Source organism: Galeopterus variegatus, unplaced genomic scaffold, assembly GCF_000696425.1.
Source record: "Galeopterus variegatus unplaced genomic scaffold, G_variegatus-3.0.2 Scaffold1401, whole genome shotgun sequence".
Taxonomy (NCBI): domain Eukaryota; kingdom Metazoa; phylum Chordata; class Mammalia; order Dermoptera; family Cynocephalidae; genus Galeopterus; species Galeopterus variegatus.
This window is the reverse complement of record NW_007727512.1, coordinates 120,030-130,015: the sequence shown is the minus strand read 5'-3', so window position 1 is coordinate 130,015 and position 9,986 is coordinate 120,030. Positions and strand designations below refer to the sequence as shown.

The 9,986-nt window shown below is 49.0% G+C and overlaps 1 protein-coding gene across 2 annotated transcripts in view; it reads right to left on the bottom strand.

The window, feature by feature from the left end:
* Positions 1–7,352, bottom strand: part of RAB33A (RAB33A, member RAS oncogene family) — a 10,289-nt gene extending 2,937 nt beyond the window's left edge. The window contains exon 1 of one of the 2 annotated variants that reach the window (XM_008576782.1): positions 6,703–7,352. In XM_008576782.1, coding sequence (XP_008575004.1) covers positions 6,703–6,960 — 258 coding nt within the window. In that variant the 5' untranslated portion in view covers positions 6,961–7,352. Of the gene's footprint in view, positions 1–6,690 lie in introns of both variants that reach the window. The other variant, XM_008576781.1, reaches the window with a different exon arrangement.
* Between the last annotated feature and the right edge of the window lie 2,634 nt (positions 7,353–9,986).

The window sequence follows — 9,986 nt, the reverse complement described above, 5'->3', positions numbered from 1 at the left end:
CCGGACCGGGACCGGCAACGGGACCGCAACCCTCAGTGCTGCTCCCGCGCCTTGCTCAGCCAGTGAGCGGGAACCGGTCTGCATGTGGGATCCGAACCCTCGGGCGGGAGCGCCGCCGGGCTTCCCAAGCGGCACACTATCCAGTGCGCCACCGGGCCGGCCCTTTAACTCTCTTTTCTTAGCAATTTCTATTGCACTTTGAGTCTGTGTCATGCCGGTTAGAATATATGTGTTCTCTACTTGTTTCATCAGTGCTCTTGGCATCTCTCCAGCTAAACTGTAAGCAGTCTTTTTCTGCATCAGATCCCTTATCATTGAAATTGTCACCATCATCAACATCATCATCAACAAGCAGTATTGGCCTAAGCCACCAAAACTACAAGCAGTCTGGCATCCTAGGTATCTGCCATGGCGATTTCAGAGAGAACATCTGACTTTGGTTACACCGAAAGACAAGTCTTCAAAGACCGATCTGCTTCTGCAAGCAGAGATAGAAAAGATTTTCATTTCTTCCACCTCTCTGGTGCTCTGAACAGGAAGAAAGGGAGAGCAGGCCAGGAGAGGAATGGAGGTCAGTGGGAAGAGAGCAAGTACAGCCCCAAAATGTCATTACTGCTTGGCTTTTGATCCCCACTTCCCAACCCCACCCCCCAGTAGTCTTAACTCTTGCCTCTTGCCTCTGAGTAAGGCTGAATCCCTACCAGCCCTCAGGCATGTGGCAGATGCTTTAACACCATGAGCTCAGGACTCTAAAAATACCTGCTACTAGCAGGAACATGGGTGGGAGTGTGTGAGGTATTTGAGGCTGAGTAAGGTTGGCCGTTTGGCTTTTCTTTGGCTTCATAATTGTGTACACCGCCCAAGTTGCCGGAACTGCAGGGAGGGCCCTCTCTGCTGGAGACCTCCTCTGCCTTCCCAATGCTATTGGGAGCCTCTGAAGCTTTTAATTAGAGGCTCAGAATTTAGTCTGTAGGCACTGCTCCCATTCCAGCTCTTTATAACCCTCACCCCGAGTTATTTGCACCCCTGTCTATGGTGAAAACTGAGCCAGGAAGCAGGCTGCTCCTTGGAGCCATCAGAAAGGGACAGCGCCACAGTCAGGCTCACTGGACATGTGATATAATCTCATTTTGTTTGAAGATTTGGTGTTCCTTTTCTTCTCAGCATCCTCATAAACCTCTGGCCCTGCCAGACAGTGAAAGCATCTCCTTTGTCTTTTGCAGCTGGCTCTTCTGTCACCCATTCCTCCCTTCCTGCAGGCACCGCATCCACACGGTGGACAGGGCTGACCACTGCCCCTTAGCCACATACACGCTCCCCAGATCCTCCTTTCTCTCAGAAAGCCAATGGGGTATAGTGGAGGGAAAGCAACTCGGGCGCAAGTCTCAGCCCCCAAATCATGTACTAGTTAGGTGTCCTTAGGCATTACTTACTCTATCTTCAGTGTCCTCATCTGGAAAATGAAGATAACACTAGCAATCATGTAGGGACGCTATGAGGATTAGCATTTCTTGTAAATACAGGACACGGTGCCTAATACACACTCTCCCTTCCTCCCTGGCCTGAAACCTCCACCATTAAGTATGGATAGACGACTACTTGAGTGGGCACTGTTGGAAAGGGAGCGATCCAGCTCCTCTGCTTAGTAGCAACCAGGCAACTTGTTTAACCTCCCTGAGCCCCACTTCCCTCATCTCTATAATGGGAACTTGATCTTCCTATAGTTGCCGGATGATCCAATGAAATAACACCTGAGAAAGGGCTTTTGCAAAATGTAAAGTGTTCTGTAAGTGTTGTCTCAGAAAGCCCATCAGCCCTCTCCCGTTAGTACTGTTCCTTGGATCCATTGGTGCTCATCCTGGAAAGCACAGAAAGCTTGGCTTCTCGAAGAAGAGATAGAGCCAAGGTAAGGGCAGTCCAGTGGGGAGGGGGAGGAGAGAGGAATGTAGGCCACATGCCACTAGTGGCTTGAGGCAGGCCCAAACTGATGGGGGGCTGGAGAAGGGTGGAGGGGCACAGCGTGGGGAGCTGCCAAAAATAAATCTAGACTTTTAAGCCATTTTCCTGGGGCTATTCCTGCCTTGGCGAGCTTCAGCAAGCCCCCCACCCCCCTGCATGTGCTCTTAGCTGACATGGGTATTTCTTTTCCCTAGAGAACATGAACATATCTGACATCTTCCTATAGATGAGGCATGAATGTCCTTTTGTTGGAGGCCGATGGGGGAGGGCTGAAGTGCAAAAAGGGAGACAAATACATCTGTAACCTTTGGAGGATGCCCGAGTGGATGATGGGAAAAGTTTAAAAGAAATCTTTTTTCAACTAGCAGGACTGTCCCACCGGCATCTAAGATACAGACACAAAGCTGACACAGAGAATGGTAAAGGAGGACAGAGACAAAGAGAAACTCAAGCACAGAAAGAGCGGCAACAAGGGAGGCAGAGAAACACACACTGATGGATAATTAACCACAAAGCAACTGACAGAAGATGGAAGCTCAGGAGCCCTAAGAAAGACATGATGTCATTCTGACTGCCGGCAGCTTCCGAGGAACACTTAGCTCAGCCTCCGTCCACTCGGTAATGGAACACAGGAAGGTGGGTTTTTTTTTCCCAGTGATCAGCAGAGGAAGGGAAATCCACAGTCCTGGGCCACACCTGCCCACAACCATGGCTGACCTGCAGTTTGCCTGGTCTCCAGGGCTGGGGCAGAAGGGGTGCCCAGCTTGTGGAAGGAACCAAACTAGACAGAAGGGCTGCTACCATGAGAATTTACAAAGAATGGCTCAAAAATTAGTTTCTGAGCCTTCTCTCTACTAGCTACACTCCCACCTCCACCCCCCACACACCCCATTCTCATTTTCTAATGCTCTTAGACTGAAACACACTCAGTATGATTTAGCTAAGGCTGTAGGTGACAGACACAGAATAGTAATTAAGCGAAACTCCAACTTTCCTTTGCAGGATGCCTCCACCTTTCCTAGGCTGATGTTAGGAAAGACTGTCAGCTTTCCCATATGATGTCTCTTTGTGTCCCTGTCACAAGTAACCTCGTGGGGTGGATGGACCATGGGGCTTGGAGTGGGTTCTGTGTGCTCTTCTAAGCCAGGCAGTGTGATGTGTGGAAAGAGCACCAGAAAGGGAATTAATAGACCTGAGTTCTAGGCCTGGTCCTGTGTGATCTTAGGCAAGTCACTTTCCTTCTCTGAGCCTCAGTTTCCTATCTGTAAAATGAGGATGTTGGATTAGAGAATCTCAAATTCTCTTCTCATTCTCTGATTCTCATGCCCAAGATGAGACAGTCAAGGTGCAAAAAATAAAACCCAGGTACTCAGTTCAGTGTCCTGGGTGCAGATGAAGGAGACATCTTGAAGGTTCCTGGGTCCTTGGGCTATAACCCTGGGTCCCTGGCCTAGAGGAGACAGCCTAGAATGGCTGCCTGGCATTCCACTTCCCACTGTGCACAATCCCTCTATCCCTGGGCTGGCCACTGCCCCCTAGAGTAGAGTACAGTGGTGAGGAGCAGGGGCTCTAAATCTGGATTGAAATCCTGGCCCTGTCACAGGGAGGCAGAATGGTGACATGGGGAAGTGCTTGGGCTCAAAAGGCAAAGATCTAAGCTCAGATCCATGTGCCATTGGGCAAGTTACTTCACCTCTCTCAACCTCAGTTTCCTTATCTATAAAATGGGAATGACAACAATAGTACTAATTTCACAGGGCTGCTGCAAGGTCAAATAAGATAATGCATGTAAAGTGCTTAGCCTGGGCTCTTTGTTTATTCAGTAAATAGAAGTAGTTATTATTATTGCTTACTCATGAGAGGCTTTTCTTGATGTTCATGTTAACCACAAGACACTGGCTTGTAAGTGTTATGATGGGGTGGGGGTGGGGGGACATAGTGATTGGAGACACAAAATGGGGCTTCAATCTCCTAGGGATGGCCCTGATAATTAAGAGCATAGCCCCAACTACACCAAATCGGCCGTCCCCCAGCAGGGGTTGACGTATGTGCTACACTGGAACACATGGAGGCAGCCCAGGAGGGGCCACACCCTACTCTTGGACCGAGGGGAAGAGCTGGCTGAGACCTCTCTACCACTGTCCTGTGAGGGCTGGTATTTTATAGCCCAGAAGCCTTCTATTGCTGGCTGTGGTCTAGGGCCACCTCAGCTGGTCACACTGGACTTCTCTCTCTCTCCCAAAAGGGGAAGCCCTTGGCAGTACTTCTTAACATGGCTTTGGCACTTGTTCCTTGAGAAACTCCAAGCCAGCAGAGCATGGGGCCAAATCTTCTCCCATCTAGGTCATGTGCAGTTTGCCATGCTCTGCCGTCTTTCCACGGACATGCTGGTCTCTCACCTGCTGGCTTTGGTCCTGAGGTTGCTTCAGCTTTACAAGAGGCAGGGTCACCATCTCCCCACTCTGCCCCGAGTTCCTTCAGAATCTACCCTCAGAGGGCTCCTCCATGAACAGTGTCACAAGACTTTGTCCTCTTGAAAATATCATCTTCCCAAAAAAGCCCATATGAAGCACTTATCTGCACGTGGTGTTGTGCTGAGCTCTGTTTCTAGTGAGTCACACTGTCACAGGCTCTGCCCTCTGGGAAAAAGTCCGGAATCTTTGGCAGAGACTGTAAAATCCAGTTTGGCTGAGTACAGGGGTGTTAGAAGAGAAGGAATGGTTTAAAAATTCCCCAAGGCCTTTGGGCTGTGACTCTCTTGCACTCGTTTCCACCTCCCATTCCTCACTTTCCAGCTTCCTCCTCTCCTCTCTCCTCCTTTTTCCTTCTCCCTCCTCCCCTACACTCCCGAACACTTCCTTTTTCCAGCATCTCAATTTCAGATGGACTTATTTCCCCCCTTTTAAACCCAGGGAACTTTTGGCTTACTGTAACACTTGATTTTAAACAAATATCATAAAACTTTAAGGGTTTTGAGGGTTTAAGAACCCATCCATAAATATATTTGTACTTTGGATAAGAAAGTGATGGTGTAGAAATTCCAGACTCTTACAGCCTTACATTAAAGAAGCCAGACATACTAGAGGAAGTCTTAACCAAATGTCAACATAAGAGCCCTATGAAAGGACAGAGAGAGATACCTACTTTGACTTTAAAAGGAAATGTAGCAATTGCCCTCCAAAACGCAAAGGGCAACAAAGATCACAATTTCAAAGTAATGCTCTATCTTCCTGACCCTGCGACTGGCCCTTATCAGCCCAGAGCTGTCCATCTTCATGATGTCTAGTGCCTTGGCCCAGTTTCTGAAGCCATTTTATTTTATTTGTATTTATTTATTTTAAGAAAAAGATGACCGGTAAGGGGATCTTAACCCTTGACTTGGTATTGTCAGCACCACGCTCACCCAGTGAGCCAACCGGCCATCCCTATATAGGGATCGGAACCGTGGCCTTGGTGTTATCAGCACCACACTCTCCCGAGTGAGCCACGGGCCGGCCCGTGAAGCCATTTTAAAACACATTCATTATCAAGGAGTCAGGAGTGTTGCACAGTTTGGACTGTTTCATCAGTCTCCGCAGTTACTCAGCCCTTCTCTCCGCGTTGCCCAGGAGAGGAGAGTTGTGGTCACTTTGGATGTTTGACCAGCAAAAGGGAGGTTTACGTCCATCCTGACCCTGTCTAGGGTCCAACTATAGGCTCAAGTAAAGGCCAGTTGTGGGTCTAGAGGAGTCTTCAGTGTCCCCAGTGCCTTTTTAAGTGCTTCCCTCCCCACAATGCTGAACCCCCTCCCCTGACACATGAAGTTGCCTTTGCCATGTCTTCCCTCCTGCCACCCCTACACATTGACATATTCCTGTCCTATTGAGTTTCTACCTTTCCTGAACTAAAGGTGGGCACAAATGGTCAGACAAGAATATTTGTACTTAGCCTATTTGATGAACTAATGGGGCAGAGGGGACCAAGGCACTTCCCTTGGCCCTCAGATAAGTTGCTCTACATTTTTACAAAGGCCTTCTTGCGGACAATACCAACAGAGCAAGTAATGGGCAGTTCATTCATTAGGTACCCCAGCCAAGTCAAGTAGGTATCATTTGAGGGGGGACTGTTCCAAAAGAACAAGTCTTGTCTATTATGAAGGGCTGGCAGGTGACCATGTCTCAATTTCATTAAAAGGGCTCATGGCTTTATGCCAGAACCACCCCACTCCACCACCATCCCAACTCAGCCCTAATCTTAACTATATATTGCGATTTAAAATAAAGTAGCTTTCATTCTCTATGGATTTTCATCTTTTCCTACCGTCTAATGCCTCGGGCTTGGCCAAAGTGATTTTTTGCAGCCTATAGACACCCTAGAGGTAGAAGAGACCTCAAGAGGTGTAAAGTGCTTTGGGATCCATCCCACAGACTAGGACCGAGAGATGCCTCATGCCTCCCTCTGCCCACAAGTGCCGCTGCTCCGGCTCAGGGTCAAAGATGGGATCAAACATTCTTTTCCTGACAAGGGCTGTCAGGCAGGGGTAAAGGGTGAGAATGCAACCACTCCCGCCTGCCCTAAAATTTCTGGTGAGGTGGAGACGGGGCCACGGAGACAGGTGAAAGGGGAGGAAGAGGTGCCAAGGGTCTTGGGGTCAGCAAGCGGCGATACAGGCACACACTGGACGTCTGCAACCACTAGAGCTATGCCTCAGGCAAGGCCCCCCTCTCAGGTCCCTCCCTTCCCGGATCTGACCGTCTGGATCACCTTGATCTTCTCGCCCTCGATTTCCACAGTCTTCTCCCTGAAGTCCACGCCGATGGTGGCTTCAGTCTTCTCCGGGAAGGTACCCCCGCAGAAGCGGAAGGTCAGGCAGGTCTTGCCCACATTGGAGTCCCCAATCACGATGATTTTGAAGATGCGAATCTGCACATACTGGTCCAGCGACGAGTCGAGCTCCAGGGATGCCAGCCCAGCGGCCGAGGCGGGCTGCAGGCTCCCATGGCCCAGGATGGGCTGCGCCATCTCCCCCGGACCGGACCGGGACCCCAACCCCCCTTGAGGGCTCCACACAAAGAAAACGGCCACGTTAGTGCGTTCGAGGCGAGAGAGCTTTGTGCGTGTGTGTGTGCGTGTCTGTGAGTGTGTCCGCCCGTGTGTGCGTGCGCCGGCAACGTGTGCGCGCGCGCGTGGAGGGGGTGCCTCTCACCCCAGGCCCCCCTCCTCCTCCTCCAGCGCACCCTCCTTGCAGCTCCGAGGCACCAACACAAAAGCCAGGGAGAGGAAGAGAGGTGGAGGCGAGTGTGCAAGCCGCGAGCCTTCTCCTGCCGGTGTGTGCCCTCTGACGGACGGGACGCTCGGGCGTGCGAGCCCCCGGCACTTCCCAAGTCGCTGCCGCGCCTTCGCCTAGACCCTCCCCTGCCTGGACCCCAGGGACACACCGGAGACAGGAAGCCTAAGCAGGAGAGGGAGGGGGTGGGGAGAGAGGCACACACCACCCCGGGAGAGACTTCCTTTCTCCTTGCCCCCATTTATGTGATAGGTTTCGGACTCCCCACCCCCACTTGCTCGGAGCGCACGGGGTCCGCCGGCAGGGACCACAGCTGGGGAGGACAAAGAGAGCTGCACCCTCAGGCATCACTGGGGCGCTTCGGCCTCCGAGCAACACTTCTCGGCGGGGGTGGGGCGGAGGCGGAGATGCCTCTTTCACCTCCCGAGCGGCTGGCAGCTCAGCCTCGCCTCCGCGTGCCCTGCCCCCGCCCCGCCCCGCCTTGGGAGAAAAGGATGCTCTGTCTTATTGAGGGAGCAGGTGCACTCGCGGACCCCAAGGAACCGGGGAGGGCGCAGCCAAGACACAAAGTGGGCTGTGGGGGGCCCGCACAGCTGAGAGGAGGGAGCCGGGGGGCGCGGGTGTGCGTGTGTAGGGGTCGTTACTGTCTCTGTCACAGACTTGCCAGATGTAGGGGGGCGCGTACCAGGCGCCAACCTCCCCTCATCACACCACGAGCACCCATCCTCTGAATGTTCAGGAGAGCCGCTCCCATTGGCTGCCGCAGTCGGTTGTGTTTGGCTGGCCAATCGGGAAGGCCCGCCGCGAGAGAGAGCCACACAGAGGGTAGGAGAAGGGGGGAAGCTAGTCGTGGCAGCTCCAGCAAAAGGGGACTTTGTTTCTGGGGCTAACCATTACAGGCCCAGGTGGAGGAATCTTGGGACATGGCATAAACCCCATACTGCCTTGCATTCCTGAGCTCTCCATATAACCACAAGTCCTTTTAGAATGGTGGAGTTTCAAAGAAAGTTGGGAATTCTTAGGAGGGTTCACCCCCCCTGCAACTGAATGTAGAACAAAATGGTTGGGTCTAATTTGCCAGAAGCCTAGATTATGCTTGGAAGATGATAAATGAACACAACTTTCTTATGGTTTTAAGGGGCAGCTTGCCAAGGCTTACTAATCATCACACGTCTTGGTCAAGACCAGTATTCCCTCTCCCTAAAGTGATTTGCAGGTTCAGAATTTGTTGGGTTTTTTGTTGGTTGGTTTGAAATCAACTTTACTGATATACAATTTACATACTGTCAAAGGACAAAATTACAACAAATGTAAAGATCTCTATTGGCTTTATTGCAATTCTAGAATTGGGCAATAATTCACTCCATAAAATAGAATAAATGTTCCAATGAGCCCAGCAGAGAAAGTTGGTCTTATAGACAGAAAGGGCTGAAGAAAGTAGACACAAAGCAAAAAGCAGATTGGTCATTTCAAAGTTACTTTCCTTGTAAGGTCGGGACAGGTAGACAAAATAGAAAAATAAGTGATTATTTAACATCAGCTTACTTAAGGCTATCTATTTTGGTGTAAGGACTAAAGCAGAGGGAACTTCATTATCATGCCTACTGAAGATTTAAACTGGCCTGTTGGAGAAATTGGCTATCTCCCTCTCCTGATTTCTTGGAAGGTCAGCCACAACTTAGTTTAGGTTTGGTGAAGTGGAACTTAGCAGGGGTGACTCCATTTTGATTTTTAGTTTGGTCTTTTGGGGCCTAGTGCAGGAACTTAGTCCAAAACAATGGCCTCCTATAACTTTTATTTAATAATATAATAAAGTACACCCATTTTATGTTTAAGACTCTACCCCTCCCCACGCATATTTCATAGGCTCAGATAACACTGACATATGCCAATAGCAGCAGCATGAGTTATTGCTAATGCCATCAAGGCAGGGATTCAAGCAGCACATGTGAGCTGCCATCTTATCTGTGTGTGAGGCTGAGCTGCAGGAAAAGACAAATGTGACTAAATCCATTCCCACTAAGGGAAAAATGATTCAGTGCATTGGTGTAAGCACTGTAAGCAAATTGGAATGTAACTGTTCAACCAAGTCCAAGTTACTTGTAATGGGGTCTTCCAGTTAATAAGCTTATTAGTTGAGTTAACAGACATATTTATAGCTAACCCTTTTATTATATATGTGGGTCAACCGTTTTTTAAACACAAGATTATACTATTCAACACTAAAAACATCCAGAGAAGGATTTAATCTTAGTTGGCTAATTCAAGGTCATCATTATGAATACCAATTATCATTTTACCATGTATCAATCATCATTGTACAGTATTTTGGTTTTTTGATGTCTAGATAATAGTTTGCTGGATCATTCTCGTCTGTATTTGAAGCTAATGTCCCTAGTGATCTTTATCTACAGAAGAATATCTATAAAAAAGGGGGGGGATAGCTATTAATTAGGCCAATCCTGTATATAAAGTAGATGTTTTTGTCAACTCATAGCTAGAATTGTTAACTTCCTCAGATATATAAAAAAAATAAACATTATATCCATATAATCAGAATATTTAGATGTATGCTTCTGGCAAAAACTTGTCACTGAGTCTATCTTTGTAAGGTAGAAACTTTAATTTCTGGAAATGTGGTATCTCAAAATGGGCTCCTTGCCCTAATAAAAAGTGTGCATTACCTATATGGGGTGAGATTTGGGGGACTTCCACTTATATATATATATATATATATATATATATATATATACATATTTGT